At 31.3% G+C, this 20,524-nt stretch overlaps 3 protein-coding genes across 3 annotated transcripts in view; 2 read left to right on the forward strand and 1 right to left on the reverse strand.

The window, feature by feature from the left end:
- Window positions 1-10,176: 10,176 nt before the first annotated feature.
- Window positions 10,177-12,333, forward strand: LOC102585976 (probable inactive receptor kinase At1g27190). Its single transcript, XM_006357161.2, has one exon. The coding sequence runs from the start codon at window positions 10,324-10,326 to the stop codon at window positions 12,169-12,171; it is 1,848 nt and encodes a 615-aa protein (XP_006357223.1). The 5' UTR covers window positions 10,177-10,323; the 3' UTR covers window positions 12,172-12,333.
- A 1,625-nt stretch (window positions 12,334-13,958) lies between these two features.
- LOC102586315 (uncharacterized) lies at window positions 13,959-16,818 on the forward strand. The gene is made up of 3 exons (XM_006357162.2): window positions 13,959-14,336; window positions 15,166-15,474; window positions 16,423-16,818. Exons 1-3 carry the CDS (start codon window positions 14,088-14,090, stop codon window positions 16,537-16,539), a joined length of 675 nt encoding a protein of 224 aa, XP_006357224.1. The 5' UTR covers window positions 13,959-14,087; the 3' UTR covers window positions 16,540-16,818.
- Window positions 16,819-17,977: 1,159 nt separating this feature from the next.
- The window catches only part of LOC102586640 (serine/threonine-protein phosphatase PP2A-2 catalytic subunit-like), a 5,489-nt gene continuing 2,942 nt past the window's right edge, over window positions 17,978-20,524 (reverse strand). Inside the window, exons 3-6 of the mRNA XM_006357163.2 lie at window positions 19,455-19,563; window positions 19,294-19,371; window positions 18,577-18,768; window positions 17,978-18,441 (exon numbers count right to left, since the gene is read on the reverse strand). Coding sequence (XP_006357225.1) covers window positions 18,268-18,441; window positions 18,577-18,768; window positions 19,294-19,371; window positions 19,455-19,563 — 553 coding nt within the window. The 3' untranslated portion in view covers window positions 17,978-18,267. The remainder of the gene's footprint in view (window positions 18,442-18,576; window positions 18,769-19,293; window positions 19,372-19,454; window positions 19,564-20,524) is intronic.

A 20,524-nucleotide genomic window follows, 5' to 3' on the forward strand; every position in this document is an offset into this window, starting at 1 on the left:
TGTCGGAGTTCACTTGGTACTTGTCACTGGTTAGAGCTGACAGGTATCCCGTGAACTTAGTCACTTGAAGTTTGGACTAGATTAATGTAAAATTGGTGATTACCAGAACAGAAGCAGAATTCTCCAAAAAGTTACATCCTCTTGACAATCAACATATTATACACCAACTTCCATGCCCAATTTTCTTGTTATAATAATCTTGTAATAAGCACAAAACGTAGAAGTGGATTCAAAATTTAAACTTAATGAGTTCAAGTTCAAAATTCTACCACATCCTATTTAGTAGATGCTTTGACACATATACAGAATTTGAGCTAAAATTATCGAGACCTCCCATTTTAATTTTTAGGTTATTAAAAAACTCTAGATCACCAATAAGAAATAAAGAACAAATAGTAGTAGAAGATAATAATTTGACATGACATATATAAAATTGGACACATAGAATTAGATAAGGGTTTGCTTTAATAAATCATATGAAGTAATCTTGGAATATCCAAAATCCTTCAAATTGAATACAAAGCATTATTCATAAAACAACATAATAAGCCAATAATTGGCAGTAATTTTTTACTAATTAGTTAAAAATTAGGTGCACATAAACAAGTATTAACCCCTTCAACAAACAAACAACCACCACTTTTATAATTTGCCTCAATACAAGCTGCATTACAATCTGGAAAATCAGAACATCTTCCTAAATTAATAGCTTTCTTAATAGCTTCAGTACCTGAAATCAAAATTAGAAGAGCCAAATAAAACAATCCAATTAGTAAAACTGATCTCTTAGTGGTCGCCATTTTTGTTGGATATTCAAAGACTTCTAGACTGATACGTTTCTGATCGTCTATAATGTTTTATATATCAATTATCATGTATGTCTAGGAAGGCCTATTTATATATAAAAAAATGTATTCTAGAAATGTCTTTGAAATTATGTATCTTAAAATTGATTGTTTCATATTTAATTTGTTTATTACTTGCTATGATGCTATTCTAATCTACATTGATTAGTAGTCAACTGTGATTGTTAGTTGTTACAGTAAAATAATCAGCATCTTATTATTTTAAAAGTTGGAAGTTTAAAAGTTGAAAAATTGAAAAATTGAATTATCAAAATTTCAATTTAATATTGAATAATTATTTTACCTTTCAATTAATCATTACTCCCATAACAATTTAGAATGGCTCTATTCCATCGTAGTTAGCCAAACATATCGAGATCCATAAGAACGATCGGGTGGTCGAAATCCTGATACTACGGATATAGCTGAGTAAAAACTAAGGGGTATTTTGAGGACAACATCAATCTGTGATTGAGATTCCAACATTGATGAATTGAACCTATAGCAATGCCGCTCTCCTTGCCTGCCCCATCCGCTCTTAGTCAGCTAACCAAGAATCATAGGAATTTTCCCTTTCATCCGGATTTCCCTTCTGAAATTGGTTTTCCCTCCGCTTTAGTCATCATGAACTTTTGATCCTATGTCGTCCAACTTTCTTGGTGTTGTGGGTCTCAGTCTTCTAATGTCAGATTTTTGGCAGGCCAATCGATCTCTGCTTGATTGGCCCTAACTGCATGATTGATCTGATGAAGATTCCCATGCAGATATATGAAAAGCCGAACGAAATGGGAATCATATATATATATATATATATATATATATATATTCTTTTTTCTTTATTTCTAAAATTCTTTAGTGCGTTTATTTTATCTGTAGCTTAATCGTGCTAACTAAATCGATGTATGCCTTATTATATCTACAATTAATTTTTAATTCAAAGTTATTTCTTGAACTTTTTATGTGATTTTTCATGTTGGTTTGAATTTTGATCATAGGCATTTCTATTTTCCAGCCTTTCTAATTCTAAAATGTAATTCTTTTTCGACTTTTTATTTACTATATGAGATCCAACAATTAGAAAATATACGACAAAATTTACCTTTTTAACACTTTAGTAATATCTTATGTTACAAAAAAATATTGAGGAGATATTATAGGTGAAGAGCTCATCAACATCAAGCTCTTGTTTTTAGTTCTGTTCAAAACAGAACTGAAACCGAAAAACAAATAGTAATAAAAGATGAGAATTTGACATGACATAAATTAAAATTGGACTCATAGAAGATAAAGAGTTTTCTTCAATAAATTAGTAATTTTGGAATAATCCAAAATCTTAAAAATTGATTACTAATCAAATAACATAAGCCAATAATTGGCAGTAATTTTTAACTAATTAATTAAGGTTTAGGTTCACAAAAACAACTGTTTGTCCCTTTAACCATCAGACAACCACCCCCCTTAAAAAATGCTTGAATACAAGCTGCATTACAATCTGGATAATCAGAACATCTTCCTATATTAACAGCTTGATCAATAGCTTCAGTACCTGAAATCAAAATTAGAAGAGCTAAACAAAACAATCCAATTAAAAAAATTGATCTCTTAGTGGCCACCATTTTTATCGGATATTCAAAGACTTCTAGACTGACACGCTTCTCTTATGGTAATGTTTTGTGTACAATCATGTATGTCTAGGATGGTCTATTTATACAAAAAAAAAATGTACTTTTTTGAAGTATCTTTAAAATAGTGTATCTTAGAATAGATTATGTTCCATATTTTGTATGGAAACTAATTTATTACTTGCTATGATACTACTAGAAAATTGTACTTTTTGAAATATTATTGAAATTGTATACCTTGAAGTAGATTTATGTTCCATATTTTGTATGGAAATTTATTTATTTATTTGGTATGATACTACTAAAAAATGTACTCTTTTTGAAATATTCTTGAAATTGTGTGTATCTTGAAATAGATTATGTTGAAGTTTTTTCATTTTTACTTGCTATGATATTACTGATTGTGAATTTGTGATCAACACGTCATCATCATATTTTAAAATTGGAAAACCTATAAATTAAAAAAGTTGAATTACGAAAATGTCAATTAACTATCAAACAACTATTTACACTTTAATTAATCACTATACTCTTACAACGACTTTCTATAAAAATATAATTATATATTTAAATCAATATAACTCTAGCAGATTTGAATACTATACGATGAATATGTGTCCATTATAATATATTAATTACATTTGAACCTTGTAGAACAGGTGTTCGTTGAAATGGTGTCACACTAATGTTGCTATAAATCCTTTGTTTGATGTTGACAATATCAAGTGGATATTGCTACGTTTTCTACTTAATTCGAACTTTGAAGACGAAGTTCTTTTTGAGGCCTAGAGAAATGTTATAAATCTAGCCATAGTGGAAGATCCATCTGAAAATACGTCAAATTACTTTTGAGACCTCTAGAGAAAATGTCTATATATGAAAAATGGTATAATCTATTAATTAGGGCATGATAAGAACTCAAAACAGAGAAAATGGGTCGGAGATGGGTTAAACTAGTGGTTTCTAAAGGAATCGAGTATTCAAAATTGGAGATGGATCATTTGATTTTGATCTTGTCACATGTCCATTTTTGCCAAAATATATAAAAGGGATATTTTTAGACTGAAAGTAGAACATAAGGTATATTTAAATCGAAAATATTCTGTAATAAAAAACTATCAATATATATAACTTAAGTCCTATACAATAATATTAGATTTGTTCATGTGCACTAATTGTCTAGAAAATATTTATCCAATCAAATCAGTAATTGCATACAACACTATTAATTAATAATATTGTTTGGTAATCTTTATAAATGATAACTTATACATGTTATATCAGGTTAAATTACACTGATTATATAAATCACATACATACAAGAACATATTAATCAATTTATAATAATTAAGCTGCTGTTGTTGCCTTATTAACTAGAGATTTAGGAGGAGGAGGCAATCTAATTAGAGGTAATCCAGTAGTAGCCAGAGACTCATAACAATTTTTCTCATGAAACTTCTTGATATAATTTGAAGCCTTATGATTTGTAATTTGAGCACTCGAATTACTTAAATCATCTTGATTTCTCTTATGAAATTTCTTGATATAATCAGAAAAAATCCCATCTTGATCATGATCAATAATATTATTTTGATGAACTAAACAAGATGAAGATTTTTTACTTTCTCCTTGATCATGTTCTTTAACAAATGTGTAAAAATTTGACTTGGTTTTTGGAATTTGTGATTTCTTGTAATTCCCTTTTTCTAGTTGAAAAGATGAGATATTAGAAATATTATTGGTTGAGGATTGGGATTTTTTTTGGTGTTTATTTGTTGTTCCTCCAAAATTGATGGATGCAAGAGAGAAAGATGATAGTGTAATGATATTAATCACTATTTGCATGGTTTTTTCACAAAGAGATTTTTTTTCTTGCACCTTGTTTTTTTGAGTCATGATTGAACAAAAAAATGGTTTAATTAAAAAAAATAAAAAAATAAAAAAGAGAGAAGAAAGTTGTGTGTTTTTCTCAAGAATGGTTCCCTTCATTTATATAATAAAGAGAATATAGTAATCTTTAATTTATATTCTGTGGGGTTAGTGGATGGAAATTTGATTGCAAAATAACAATCAAGGAAGGGCCAAGGCACATTTTTTGATTGACTAGCTCCAAGATGGGAAGGATCTCATGTGCCGGAAGAAAAAAAAAACGAGGTACGTGGTGGAGTAGTAAATACTTAGGACTTGTTTGACCGTAGATCTCATGTGCCGGAAGGAAAAAAAAAGTACACGGTGAAGTACTAAATATTTAGAACTCGTTTGATCATAAATATTTATTGAAAAAAAATATGACGAAATTTGTCTGGTCATAAAATTTATTTAGTTTTTGAAAAAAAAAATTGGCATTTAAAAGATCACTCGTTTTTGAGCTAATATATACCTCAAACTTTTATATTTTACAAAATAATAATAATAATTTTAAAAAATCCATCTATTTGTGACTCCAATCAATTCTATCTACTTTTTCCCTCATTAAACACGCTCCTAAAATTGTTATCTAGTTTGAGATAGTTTTAACTAATATTCAGTTACAATTTGTCTTGAAAAAGTATGGTTTACCGACAAAAAGTTTTTCATCGGTAGTGCCTTATTTGCTTAACCTCAAATTTCGCAAGATATTCATTCATATGATCATAAAAGAATTTCAAGTTCAATGATTTAACGACTTACAAAAAAAATTGAGCTAATTATTATTTTCATTTGATTATGTTGTACTCTAATGCGTGAAATGCTGAAGCTAATTATTTTAGTTGTACTTTGTTGTGGCGTAAACCTAATTGTAATTTGCATAATAACTTTTTGGATTTGTATTATCTAATTCATTATAAAAATGATTCTTAAAACTTATGAGCATAAAGCATGTTTCATGTTTTCTTTCAAAAAGTGAAATAATTTTCAAAACCTATGACCAAGAAACTCAATCCAAACTTCACTCGAATTTAATTTTCCAAAAATATTTAAAACTCTGACCAAACACCAGCTTCTTTATTTTTAATCAGAAAGGTCTCCAACTCAAGTGAAGAATATAGAATATTTTCGTCGAAAATACTTTACTCTAAAATAAAATTTTCCGATACGACTCCAAATTAATCACGTTAACAAAAGAAAGTATGTTCCATTCTATGATGGAAGCAATATTGTCAAAAAGGGGATACCCAAATGGGCTCTGCGTATAGATTTCATCGAATCTACAGTATTTCCAAGATTTTTCTGCTCATATATATTTTTTTATTAAACTATTTAATTCTGAATATATTGTGTTAACAAAAGGTTTTTTTTTTCCTAGTGCAGAACAAAGAGTGTATTTCTTTTTGCAATTTTAAGATTTAGCCAATTAGAAAACAAAACTTGACAAAAAAAATACCACTAAAAGATGAAAGCAATCGTAATTATTTTAAAACATTTATATGGTTTTGAGAAAATTAAGAACCATGTAAAGTAAGTTTCACATAAACAAACAAAAATATTCTTTAACATATTTAGCATAATAATAATAATAATAATAATAATAATAATAATAATAATAATAATAATAATAATAATAATAATAATAATAATAATAATAATAATAATAATAATAATAATAATAATAATAATAATAATAATAATAATAATAATAATAATAATAATAATAATAATAATAATAATAATAATAATAATAATAATAATAATAATAATAATAATAATAATAATAATAATAATAATAATAATAATAATAATAATAATAATAATAATAATAATAATAATAATAATAATAATAATAATAATAATAATAATAATAATAATAATAATAATAATAATAATAATAATAATAATAATAATAATAATAATAATAATAATAATAATAATAATAATAATAATAATAATAATAATAATAATAATAATAATAATAATAATAATAATAATAATAATAATAATAATAATAATAATAATAATAATAATAATAATAATAATAATAATAATAATACTCCCTCAGTCCATAATTACTTATTCACTTTTGACTTGGCACACATATTAAGAAAATAATTAATGAGATAGTGAGTTTATCATTTTACCCCTATTAATTATGAAGTGGATGAAAAAATCTACATTTTTCAAAGTAATTAATCATTTAATTAAGAATATAATAAATAAAAAAATTTATCCTTTCTTGATTTGTCAAAACGGACAAGTAATTAGAGACATAGGAAGTAACATATACAAAAAGTTTCCAATAACATAAGAGAGTCAAATCTATTTAAAGTAAATGCAAAACACATGGTCTCTACCTAATGACACAATAAAAATTAAATGATGCCTTAATTAGACGTTTTACATATATACAAGTGGACAGAATCATAGGTCGACACTTGTAAACTTTTAATTAATTCTTAATCTCAACTTTGTCAAATTCTTAGGGAGAGAGCATTGATTCTAACTTTTGTGTATTTGAGTTGTTGCGTTTGATAAGTTCTTTTCATTCTCGATTCTATGAAATTTTTTACGAAAGTCTTTCATCTATTTCTCTTTGATGGAACGATTATTAGATAATGATGTATGAAAGTAATAGTAATAAAAAGAAAATATATATTTTTTGTTGAAAATATATCAAGTCATGTTTATATAGATTGTGAAGTCATACTTTATAACAATTTCTGATATGCTTCAAGCAATTTTTCAAATAATATATGAACTACTTGAAAAAACCAACGAATAGGCATATAAGCCCCATGTTTCGTCCATCATAACACTTTATATAGTTGGGTCTAAGATTTGATAATTATGAATTTTCATAACGACTTTAAGTTAATAAGAAAATAATTATATAAAAATTAATGTGATATAATAGTTATATTGACAACTTCATATTAAATTAAAGCTGCTGGTTTTTTTTAAGTTTAAACGAAAAATGTTAGATCCGTCTCATGTGCTTTATGAGGAACTTTCTAACTTATAGTTAAACCCCCCCCCCCCCCCCATGTTATATTTGTTGAGCTAATTAACAATTTAAACAAAGTGGCTTTCTAGATAGATACACAATTATTTTTTCTACTCATATATGATCTTGATTGATTCTCAATTCTCAAACTTCAGTTTCATGTTTTATTCTTTCTCCAATTTATTTTATTATATATATATATATATACTACGACGTTAAATTAGTTGCATAGCTATCAAAGATGTACCTTAGAAGTTATTTGATGGAATGTATAAGAATAGTATAACTTGATAGAGTGTATTGATAATGTTAGAATTAGTTATGTTGAGATTATTTCATATTCACTATTTGACTTAATATATTAAGGACAGTTCTATTTCTAATCATGTTTATCGATGATGTATTAATAGCTTTTGTATTGTTAGTATCATGGTTTGTTAAGTATTATTTATACACCATGTAATATTGAATATGGTGTATAACTAATTTATGTATTATTAGTTATAAATAAATTGAAATTACTACCAATCAAATACAAGTGAGTGACAATACAAGATTTGCTATAAATAGTAAATATTAAAAAACAATAGTTGCATTTGATAATTAGCATTGTGAAATCTATAATAAAGGTGTCCAAATAGTATCATAATTCACAACAATATGGCCCTCACTTATTTTAGATTAGGTAATTTGTCCACGCTTCTCATAGGCATGAGAGACTTATTTTAGCCTTATAATAAATAATAAAAGGATGTTTGTATTTCGATTGGAGATTATTTTTGTAATGTTCAATTATACGATATTCGATGTTTGGTACAATTGGAGAGCTCAAACCAAATAAAGATTATACCTAACGATTCTTCATCTGACAATTGTCTCTTATAATTCATTAAACACTATTTTTCTTCTTCATTTTTTTTATTAAATCGTTGAAACTATTTTAATTATGACCTCACTATTAGGTCACGTCATAAGGTTGTCTCTTCACGAGTGTTTTGTAGTAATTTAATAATGAAAGTTTGATCCAATAGAGTATTAATTTAAAAAAGAAGAAGTAATTTTTGAAAACTACGCATTACTCCCTTAGGTCATCGTATGAAATGCTTGTATATAACATGCTATAAGTAAATGAGATAAAACAATGAATGTGTGATGTGTACCTATAAATTAATATTTATGATTTAACTTTAATTAGTTAATATACATCTTTACATTAATGTCAAAACTCAATATCTCGTTTAGGTCATCATATGAAAATTAATCATATATAACATGCTATGAATGAGCTAAAATACTAAAAGCATGATCGAGTATGGTATAAATAAATATTACAATAGTAATCTAACTTTAATATCAAAACTCAAAATCTACTTTAGGTAATCATATTAAACAAATTACTTATAACATGTTATGAATGAACTAAGACAACATAAGCATGAGTTTATCTTTAGATAAATTCAACTTTAATTAGTGGGTGTTTGACCATATTTTTTCCATGAGTTGAATTTTGCAAATTAATGTTAATCATCAAATTTAAAAAAAAATCTAAATTTAAATTTGAAAAACATCAATAAATTATTTCACTTCGAATAGCTTACAAAATTTAAAAAAATCATAATAACTCCAATTTATATCATTTTTTACTTAAACACAAAAACTATCATTGTCAAATTTGACAATTTTCATGGCAAAATGCATGCCCTTAGTTATCTATTAGGTATACAAGATCCCTACATCAAGACTCAATACATTATCGACCCCTTAAATTTATCAAGATATTCCATTTAAACACTCGAATTAAGTCATATTTTAATCAAATACCTCAAATCCCAATAAAATATTTCAATAGACATTTTCTTCAAATTTAGTAATTATATTTTTTGTGCTTTCTCAATTATCTATTAAGTAATTTAGTTAATCATATAAAAATATGTTATTTATTTTAATTATATACACTCATTTCAATAAGCCTTGAAACACGCATATTTTCTACTTGAAGTTGATCCGTATATTTTTTTATCGAACAAACAAATGGAAACACACCCAAAAGTTTTTTTCAAAATTTGAAATAAAAATATCTAATTTAAACATTTTATTAGAAGCTTTTTTTTTTTTGGTTTCCCACCTGGTGTCCGGAGCTCATATTAGAGCATCCGACTAATTTGGATCGCGCACTGTAGGGCCCATTCGGGGGTGACGCTCCCAGCAAGATTTTCTCCATACCCAGGGCTCAAACCTGAAACGTCTGGTTAAGGGTGAAGCACTCCCACCAGTGCACCACAACCCATGTTGGCAACATTTTATTAGAAGTTAATATGTTTGGTTGATAAAAATTTAGTTCGAGTATCTAAATAAAAAATACTGACAAGTTTAATGGACATATATACCCTTTGAGATGACCCATTAGTTTGACTTGGGACTTTCATTTTAAAGGTCTCAACTTCGAAATTCCTTGCCCGTGAAAGTAAGAGGTTTACCTTCTAGGTCGAGCTCATTGTACCAGACTTGCTTAGTGCGGATTACCTCTCCTATGTGATTTACGAGCTATTACATATGATCGGGGATTTTATCATGTACTCACCCAAAGGGAGCTACAGATATCCCTTGTCATAAAAAAAATGGACATATTATTTATTAAGACTTGCATTAATTACAATAAGCATTATGATAGAATCTTAATCAGATATCCCAAATTCAAGTTACAAAATAATATGAGTATCGAAAACCGAATCGGACACATAACTCTCCGTAACAAATGTCTTTTTCTCACAACCAAAAGTCCAAAAGTCCCAATTTCTCAGTCTTTAGTCATTTCAAACCTCAGTCAAATGACAACAAGCACAGCCTCTTCATTCTTGTTTTTGCTCTTCCCCCTCTGTTCTTCTTCTTCTTCCTAACCCCCTTCTCACTTCACTTCTCCACACTCAACCCACCCACCATGACAGCAAAATCAACTAACCCCATCTTCTTCTTCACTCTTTTCTTCCTCATTTTCACATTAACCCCATCTTTTTCCATTGAAAATGATGTTAAATGTCTTGAAGGTATCAAATCTGCACTTTCTGACCCTTTAAACAAGCTCTCATCTTGGTCATTCTCCAACACTTCTGTAGCTTCAATTTGTAAACTTGTTGGTGTTTCTTGCTGGAATGAGAAAGAAAACCGCCTTCTTTCTCTTCAACTTCCTTCAATGTCTTTATCCGGTTCACTCCCACCTGCCCTTCAGTTCTGTACTTCTCTTCAATCTCTTGATCTCTCTGGTAACTCTTTTTCCGGTCCAATCCCGGTTCAAATCTGTTCTTGGTTACCTTATCTCGTCAATCTCGATCTCTCCAGCAACTCTTTCTCCGGTTCCATACCCCCTGAGTTTATTAATTGCAAATTCTTGAACACCCTTGTTCTAAATGACAACAAACTTACTGGGTCGATCCCATTTGAGATCGGCCGGCTCGACCGGTTGAAACGGTTCAGTGTGTCCAACAATGGCCTTTCCGGTTCAATTCCTGATGATTTAGACCGGTTTTCGAAAGATGATTTCGATGGGAATGATGGGCTTTGTGGGAATCCAATTGGATCTAAATGTAGTAATTTGAGTAACAAAAATCTTGTTATTATTATAGCTGCTGGTGTTTTTGGTGCTGCTGCATCACTGATTCTTGGATTTGGGATTTGGAGATGGTTTTTAGTTCAGCCTAGTAAGAAAGATAGAGAATTCGGTGACGGTAAAGGTGGTGGTGGTATCAGTGATGATTGGGTCGATAAATTGAGAGCTTACAAGCTTGTTCAGGTGACATTGTTTCAAAAACCTATTAATAAGATTAAGCTGAATGATTTACTAGTAGCTACAAATTCATTTGCTAGTGAAAATATTGTTATTTCAACTAGAACTGGTATTTCTTACAGAGCTATGTTGATTGATGGATCAGCATTGGCTATTAAAAGGTTGAGTAGTTGTAAGTTAAGTGAAAAACAGTTTAGGTCTGAGATGAATCGATTAGGACAGCTTAGACACCCGAATTTAGTCCCGTTATTGGGATTTTGTATTGTTGATACTGAAAGGCTTTTGGTTTATAAGCATATGCAGAATGGAAGTTTGTATTCGCTTTTACATGGTAATCTTAGTACTGGTATTAGAAATGATAGTTCTGAGCTTGGTTGGTTAGCAAGGGTTAGGGTTGCTGCTGGTGCAGCTAGAGGACTAGCTTGGCTTCATCATGGGTGTCAACCGCCATACGTGCATCAATACCTTAGCTCGAATGTGATTCTTGTAGACGATGATTTTGATGCTAGGATCACGGATTTTGGGCTTGCAAGGCTTATTGGTTCTGCTGACTCGAATGATAGTTCGTTTGTGAATGGGGATTTGGGAGAGTTTGGTTATGTAGCTCCTGAGTATTCGAGCACGTTGGTTGCTTCAATGAAAGGGGATGTGTATAGTTTTGGAGTAGTGCTGCTTGAGTTGGTGACAGGGCGGAAGCCTCTTGGTGCGGGTAATGCAGAAGAGGGATTCAAAGGTAGTTTAGTCGATTGGGTTAATCAGCTTTCGAGCTCAGGTCATAGTAAGGACGCGATTGACAAAGCTTTTGCTGGAAGTGGTCAAGATGATGAAATTTTGCGAGTTCTTCAAATTGCATGTTCGTGTGTGGTTTCAAGGCCGAAAGATAGACCTTCGATGTACACAGTGTATCAGTCCTTGAAGAGCATGGTGAAAGAACATTGTTTCTCTGAACACTTTGATGAGTTTCCAATCAACTTGACCAAAGAAAATCATGATCATAAAGATTAGGTTATAACATTGAAATGATTAGACAAATGTTTATGAATTTTGAATATTCTAGTTATGGCATTTGTATTTCTTGATAACTCTGTATAGTTTGAGAAGTAAATGCATGATCTTTGTACTTTCTTGACACATTTTTACTCAATCTATGTTTAAATGATTCAGTTATGAATGAGTACTTTATTGAAATGCTATTAATCACATTACAAAGTGGTTCTCCATATCCTATGTTACAACAAGAACATATTCGATGTAATTCCACAAGTGGGGGTCAGTGTACACAGGCCTTACCCCTACTTCAACAAGTTAGAACTGTTGTTTCCGAAAGCTCAAGTGCAGCAAATAAAAATATCTTAAGTAGCTTATTTGCTTATTAAACTCAATCATCAACTTCTATGGTAATTGTCAACATTGAGTTTCCAATTTGGACCACTTTAAAACATGGTGTACGCGCATTTCAACTATTTTACTTGAGTACCTGATTCTTTTTCACCGACATAGGCGTGTCAATCAAAGATCTTGCTTATCGAATAACTTTTCTAGTAAAAGGAGAGAAAGATGTTGAATATTTGAGCAAATGTGATTGCTTTACATGACAACATTTCCAAGTAGACATAACCAAAATTGTAGGAAGAATACAAGGGTCAAAATTGAGTAAAAAGGCAAAAGACAATAATAAAGAAAAACACTACTTCCGACCTTAAAACGTGGGACTCTCGTGATATATTATTTATGTGTTTGTCTTGAAGTTGAATTAGATTAGATTGGTCAACATATTCTTTAATGGACCACACAAAATAAAAAAAATACTAACAAATGGTGTCCCTCTTTTATGTAATCTACCATGTGAAAGTTAGTGTCTCTTTCCATCCGTTCTCCCTTGTTTTCTTGTTTTGCCTTTCTTTCTGTTTTTATGCTTTTCCTTGTGGCCTCTAGTTGTGGATTTTTGTAAAAAAGTAGTATTAAAAAAAATAGAGAATAAATTAAGAATGGAGAAGAAGGTTAAAAATATGTGAAATTCATAATATTTATTCGATGTGGATAGTGTATGGATGGGGAGATATTGTGTGCAGTAGAAGGGCGAATCAGATTGCGAGACATGGTTAGATTAAGAGCGAAGAGATACTTGTTAGGGGGAAATATGGAAGGTTCATTTCTGGTGTAACTTGAAGTGATTTAGCACCGGTCCATATTTGTAACAGAACATGCTATGATACCTTTTCATGAAAAGGCCGTCTTACAACTAAATATCCTTATAAGAACTTTTGAGAAGATCAACAATCAATCTCGAGCCTTGCGCCAATGTGTCATCAATTAACGTTAACCACAATGTTAGAATTTAGGCACATGCTACTAGGTAAGTAGTCTTTTCAGTAGATAATGTTTTTGTAGTAATCCACCACCTTGATGTTTTGGCCTAAAGAAAATAAATTTGATGGACCTTAATTCACATGTCTTTAAACATTTTTTTTCTTTTTAATTTTTTTATATCGTAAATTAAAATGACATTTTTTCGATAAACTGTTTGGCGCAATCATCCTCCTATAGTTATTAAATAATTGGCCAAAAATATCTTTATAACACGCAAAACTTAACAAAAGACTAATTAACCTACACATACATTAAGGACATATTTGGTTCAAATATAATCGCAATCATGTCATATCTTACAAAGTTATATTTATGAAACTATTTAATTAAATTATAGTAAATTCATACAAATTTTTATATGGCAATGTACCACAATATAAACATTTGAGAGTAATAGGATGAATCATTGAGCTATGCGCACAAAATAGATATAATACAAACTATAGGGGTTTGTAATACAATTTACAGAAACTTAGAGGAGATCTGCGAATTCAGAAACCTCCAAATCGAAACTTCATCGGCGGTGAGGAAACGGAGACACAATCAATTCTATGGATTCTCCATTTTCGCCGGCGATTTATCTCTTCATCATCTCCTTCTCCTTCCTTTTAGTTTCTTCATCTCCAAATTCATCCCTAGGGCTCGACGCAATCTCTAATGGCGAAGCAGAACATAGAGATGAAACCGGAATCATAGGGCGTAGACATCTGATGAGCTTTAAGGAGACGCCTATTGGTACAAATATCACTTATGATTGTTCTCCTTCTGGTCCTTGTGTTCCTTGTTCTTACTCCGAAAAGGTTTTCTCTCTTATTTCCTTCGTATTGATAATTGATAATTGATAATTGATCACTGTTTCAGTTTTGATTTTAATGTATCTCTATTCAGTTAGCTGAGGCGTATTTGTTTGTAGAGTTACATGATCAACTAGCTAGGAAGAATTCCAATTTTGCTTGTTTTAGGAAAAAATATGCCTGAATAGAGCAAATGAAAACAGTTGATTTGTATAAATTGAAGCGGATTGTAGTTGATCGATAGTACTACAACAACAACAACATACCTAGTGTAATCCCACAAAGTATGGTTTGGGGAGGATAGAGTGTAGGCAGACGTTAACACTACCTTGGAGGTAGAGAAATGGATACATACCTAGTGTAATCCCACAAAGTATGGTTTGGGGAGGATAGAGTGTAGGCAGACGTTAACACTACCTTGGAGGTAGAGAAACGGGTAGAGTATACACAGACCTTACCGCTACGTTAGAGGTAGAGAAGTTGTTTCTGATAGACCCTCAACTCAAGGAAATAACAGACGTAGTTGATCAATACTGTGGTGATAAAATGCAGAACACAGTGCTGTTTAATTTTTTTATTATATCTAATGTTGTTACTCGTAACAAATTTCTCGTGTAGAAAGTTGTATGTTTTGATATTGACTACAACATAATATTAAGTGATATGTAGTTAGCTATCAAAATTGAAAGTAAATTGGAGCACTTATTGAATTGTATAGGGAGAAGGAGAATGATAATTGTTATTATCTCAAGTAACCAAAGTGATGTTAAGATACTGCTTGTTTAGATTGCATTTTTTTAGGTTAAATTTGTGATGTTTCCCGATGTGCTTTCAGAAAGATGAAAAGTATAGATGCAGTGAAACTGGATATCGTATCCCTTTCAAATGTATAGAGATTAAAGCTAGTTCAAAGGAAGTGAACAACAATAAAGGAAAGAAGAACCGATCTGCTCTGGAGGACACATATACTGCAGTAAGGCCACATGTCATGAAGCACAATGAACAAGCTCTTACCTCCTCGGTAAGACAAAGAAATTTGCTGGATGATTCATCCTCGTCAAAGAGTGGAATACGTACGTATATAACTTATAGGAGCTGTGTTCTTTCAATAAATGAAGAGAAGTTGTCAGTACTTGGGTTTGAGGTAAGTACATACTTTTTCTGCTTTACATAACTGTCTTGTGGAGAATCATCCAATTTACATTCTGCGACATGTTTAGCTGTTTCTTTCAATATGGTTACTGGTTTTAGTATTCAGAAATCATTTCACTGCTATCCAAAAGCAAAACATGAAATTGGATGATGTGAGAACCATATATTAGAATCATGTTTTGGTAATTTTCCCAAGGAAGCAGTAAACTCTTTTGTTATTGAAGACCACTCAAGTTAATTGAAGGACTTTGAAAGTAAGGAAAGGAGGCTTAATGCATTTCCTCTCTAAATGTGAAAAAATATAACTAGGAAAGCTAATCGAGGCAGAGGGGCATATTGCGATTCATGAAACTTTCAAAGAAATAGTTGAATTGTATTCAGAAAATGGAGAGAATATTATGAGGACTTAATATCCCCAATTCCTGTAGATTCCTCTTGGATTGTCATGTGTAGTCAAGAGATAAATTTAGGTTGAAAAGTTCGTATCCTATTAAATTTAGGTCTACTGACCTAGTCATCTTGTTTCAAAAACTTCCTGGGTTTGTTTTCCTGAATGAGTGATATGAACCACTCCCTTGGTGGGCAAAGTTACCTAGTACATGTTTTGGTGGGAGATAACAAGTACCCGGTTGAATAATTAAGGTGTTCACAAGTTGGTTCGGACACCATTGCTATCAATTAAAAAAATGATGTGAACCAGTTTACAAGCTTGCCTTAGAAGTATTGGCTGCTCTTATACTGCATAGGGATAAACAAGTTGTGTGGTGTTATTCTTTTTGGACGTGGGAAATTCTTTAGGTATAGTCAAAGCTAATTGGGAGATTTTTATCATGTTTTCATGGACCTTAACATCGAATTTGATGCTGGCATACTGTGGGTGTTCTGTGTTCATTTCCTTCTTCACGCGTGACTGAACTTTCATCGGATCTGCATTATGTAGGTGATTATGCTGGGTTTACTTATTGTCAGTGGTTCAACCATATACTTCAGAAAAAGGCGAGCGGGTGCTGTATCTGGTGCTGGCCCAGTCAGACTTCCAACTAGTTCTCGATTCTAACTAAAAATCTGTACGTTTGCAGCTTAGGATTCTTTTTTAATCTTTTTACTTTCTTGATCCAAGGTTGCAATCCTAGTAAGATTTGCTGTTAAACATGTTTGAATACTTGTAAAATGTTGTAGTAATTCATTCGATCATTTTTATAGTTAGAAGAAAATAGAGAGTATGAAGAGTAACTCGATATTGGATAGAAGGTGACCATATCCAGTTTGTACTGTATAGTCCTTTGAACCTTTCAAATAGTCCACACCATTCTTAGTTTACTATCTTCCCCTTCGCATCTCTGTATGGTTGACAGCAAAATTAGAATTTTCGAATTCATCGTGTTTTCCCCCTCATATATGTTTAAACTCTTGTTTCTAAATGGCAAATGTATACAAATTAAAGACGAGAATTTTACTTTTATGGAGAATAGAATTAGAACCATGAATGTGCTTGAAGTTTAAACGTTGCACACAACGAGCTGCTAGAGTTATCAATAGATGACATAATTTTGTACCCACATAATGCAGATAATTTGTTAATTTTCTTGGTGGATTTGCTAATCACATCAACTTGATTAGATGTGAAGTTTACACCATGGTTGGGAGCTTTAGAACATTCTCTAATATATTTCAATAACATTTTCATCTATTTGAAAATACACATGTTTACACGATCTAAGTTATTATTTTTAACTGAATAAGCGTGTTTAAAATCTATTTTGAAGTATTCAAACATCATTTGGAACTTTCGATTGAAAGGTAAAGTTTATCCTTTGGAAATTCCATATACATTTTTGTCGCATTAATATGTAGTTAACAAGCATTGTCTAGTACCCTTTTTAATATTATTATTATTACTTTCTTACTAACTTATTCTTTGATGTTCGTATTAGTGTTTCTTTTGCTTCAATTCATTGTTTTGGTTGTTACTGTTCTCTTCATTATTTTCGACATAACTTTTTTGCTACTATAATTGCTTCAAACCTATTTTTTATATGCTTTATTGGAGCCAAGTGTCATGACCCGCCACTATCATACAAGTTATACATGAAATTAAAGGAAAAGAATCTAGAGGTTTGGAGAAAACTCTAGAATATCCTAGAAAATTTCTTGGAAGACTTTAAAATTCTCTAGGCTTGTAGAGAATTCTAGAAGAGAGACCAAATTGTAAATATGTAGAGACTTGTGTAGCAACTTTTGTTTACGCTTTAGCCTCTAGATGTGTAGAATAAGCAAGACTATCCACCAAACTCTACTAGTAAAATTACACCGGATATGTCATAAAATGGCTAGGGAAGATACAATTTTTTACAAACACATGCCTCAAACTAATACTTCGTTTCCTTGGGAAAATTACCAAAAGAAAATGGTAAAAAATGTTTTTTAAGGAAAGCAAAAAACTAAATTAATTAACCATCCACAGATTCAGGCTCCAATGGCAATTGGCAGAGAACTTGGTACCTGAAAGAAACCTGCTTTCTACGATAAACTTAAATTACAAATCACAATGTACCATGTTATTGCTGCTTCTTTTTGGAAAAAAATATACACGACAAGACACTAAGGGCTTTTGTCAAAACTCTGGCGAATCTACGGGCATATGTTAAAAGCCAGCAACAGAGCAAACTCCAAACAAAAGAATGATGATGATACTAATCCTCAAATAACATAACTGTTTTTTTTTAAAACACATCTACAAGATACGATATTGATGGGCTACAAACAGTCAGCTCAAGTATTCGGATCACAAGAAGTAGTCGGGAGTCTTCCTTGTAGTATCAGGCTCAATCTGTCGTGGAGCAGGGTCAAACTGAAGGAAATTGTGCTCCATGTTTTCACTAATTTCTAGGATTGCAGCCATATTACCACAACGATAACAATAGTTTGGAGCACTAAATACCGTTACAACATTCTTTTCCTGCAAAAAAGCAACCAATATTATGTTAAAAGTACTAACTAATACCTGCGAGACAAGGAGTTTCACTGAAATGAACAAAAGTGGAATTTTTCCATTAGAGGTAGGAAAGGAAGTGTTCGGTTTATATCTACAGACCTGACACCAATTAAAACCTTCCATGACAAGCTGATGGGCTCTAGAAATCAGTGAGAGACCATTAGTGTGATTAAACTGAGATGCTATATCCTGTCCAAATGTGTAACCAGCCCCCCGAGGTGATATTCCCCAACCACAGCGATCATCTGGATCAGACCACAGGAGATCACACATCGGCCCTTCATGTGGCACCTAACAACCACAACAAAGAAGCAATAGTACAGGATTAGTAACATTGCCATAAAGATATAAAAATCATGAAACGTCTGAAATAATAGAAGCGACTAGAGCAAATAAGTGTAGGGCAACTAAGAAATAGGAAAGTGTTATAGTAAGTCGATCACATTCACTGGTGAATAGACTACACTACAAGCCTCTATGCAACATATACAAAACATTGTCAAACCTATTCTACAACACATTAGAAAAGAAAATAAGACTCTTTCGAACTCATTATAAAAAAATACATAATTTTCTTCCTGTTCATGCCTTGATTTGTTTGGTTATCTGTAGTTCTGTTGAATAAAAAGGATGTAACCACATCTGTAGTCCTCTTGTGCCATAATAATCAATTTTGTTAGGTAAATAGGAAATTAACTTGATACATGGTGTCGGATAGAGCAAGAGGAGGGAGAACAGGCAGTGACAAAATACAACGCAAACTAGTTTAACATATCATGAACATGTAAAGTTTGAATCACACAACTATTTCTATACCTCTTGTATACGGTCCAGTGCTCGGATGTTATCGAGTGTATCAAGGGATGGTGAGAGTCCTCCATGCAAACAGAATATCTACAGTTTTAAGTAAATTAGGCAAGTTAAAACCCGCTAACAATAATGTTCAAGTAAATTGCCAGTTCAGTAAGAGCTCAAACCTGACTCTCTATGAGTGCCGTTAATGGTAGATAATCAAAGAGATCAGTGAAATACTTCCAAACATTAGCATTTCCATACTTCCTCAAGCATTCATCATAAAAACCATACCTAACAGGAAAAGGGATCTGTCAATTAATGTGAACATGACTAGAGCCTGCAGTCATATTGTATTCAGCATAAAACAAGTAGGGAAGCTGATCATGAGAAGCAGTAGCATAGATGATTCATCCCCACAAGACTGCCCAAAAATATACTTGCCAAATAAAAAACTACAAGGATTGCGTAGAGATACCTTCATTGATAAGTAACCATAAGTTAAACATCTATCGAGTGGTTAAAGAACAAAGTTTTGCTTAAGTGAACCTTGTGCTCTAAAGAATTATCTCAATGCAAAAATGGAGGGTGTGTAATGCCCAAGTGTGACTCAAGTTAACAATGCAAATCCTTTGGTTGAAAGATAACTAAAAACACATGCGTAAGAAGATACACTTCCTAAAAGATTTAGCAACTTTAACGTTCAAGCTTATAATATGGCATCATTGTCCAACTACTCAGTTACATCCTCCATATCCTCCTGTTGAATTTGATTGCTAAGTTTGTCCATTCAAAGAGCTTCATGACTTTAGAGACTAGGGGTGGGGAGTTGCAATATTAGGAGCTTCACTTCAGGTATACATGATCTTCGCATAGACCCTGTAAACGATTTTGCTTGTATTGGTATCTCAATCTCCAGGAAGAATTACAATAGTTCTCGGATTATTCCAGCAGTTCAACTAGACCAATTTCTATCAAAGCTTAATCAACCTGATTAACCTAATACTTAGGAATTTTAGTAGTCCAGTTGCCTGAATTTTCACCTTGTTGGTGAGGGTTCAAATTCCCCACCTTGTAATCCCCTTGCACATAATCATGATCAGTGATCAAGGTCCACAATGGGAGCTGGAAAACCGAAGCAATGAACAAACATATCTTGTCAAATAGCATGGGGATGAGAAGGCCATCATTGATTCTCCAAAAGTATTGCTCCCTTCTCATTGACATTACCTAAGTAATGTTTTTTTTTTTTTTT

This window comes from Solanum tuberosum, unplaced genomic scaffold (assembly GCF_000226075.1).
Source record: "Solanum tuberosum cultivar DM 1-3 516 R44 unplaced genomic scaffold, SolTub_3.0 scf00243, whole genome shotgun sequence".
NCBI classification, from domain to species: domain Eukaryota; kingdom Viridiplantae; phylum Streptophyta; class Magnoliopsida; order Solanales; family Solanaceae; genus Solanum; species Solanum tuberosum.

What these genes read in the sequence shown, in the direction of transcription:
- LOC102585976 (XM_006357161.2), top strand. Translation starts at nt 10,324, where the DNA reads ATGACAGCAAAATCAACTAACCCCATCTTCTTCTTCACTCTTTTCTTC.
- LOC102586315 (XM_006357162.2), top strand. Translation starts at nt 14,088, where the DNA reads ATGGATTCTCCATTTTCGCCGGCGATTTATCTCTTCATCATCTCCTTC. An exon ending in CTTGTTCTTACTCCGAAAAG is followed by an intron (nt 14,337 to 15,165) that starts GTTTTCTCTCTT and finishes ATGTGCTTTCAG; the next exon opens with AAAGATGAAAAGTATAGATG. An exon ending in TGTCAGTACTTGGGTTTGAG is followed by an intron (nt 15,475 to 16,422) that starts GTAAGTACATAC and finishes TGCATTATGTAG; the next exon opens with GTGATTATGCTGGGTTTACT.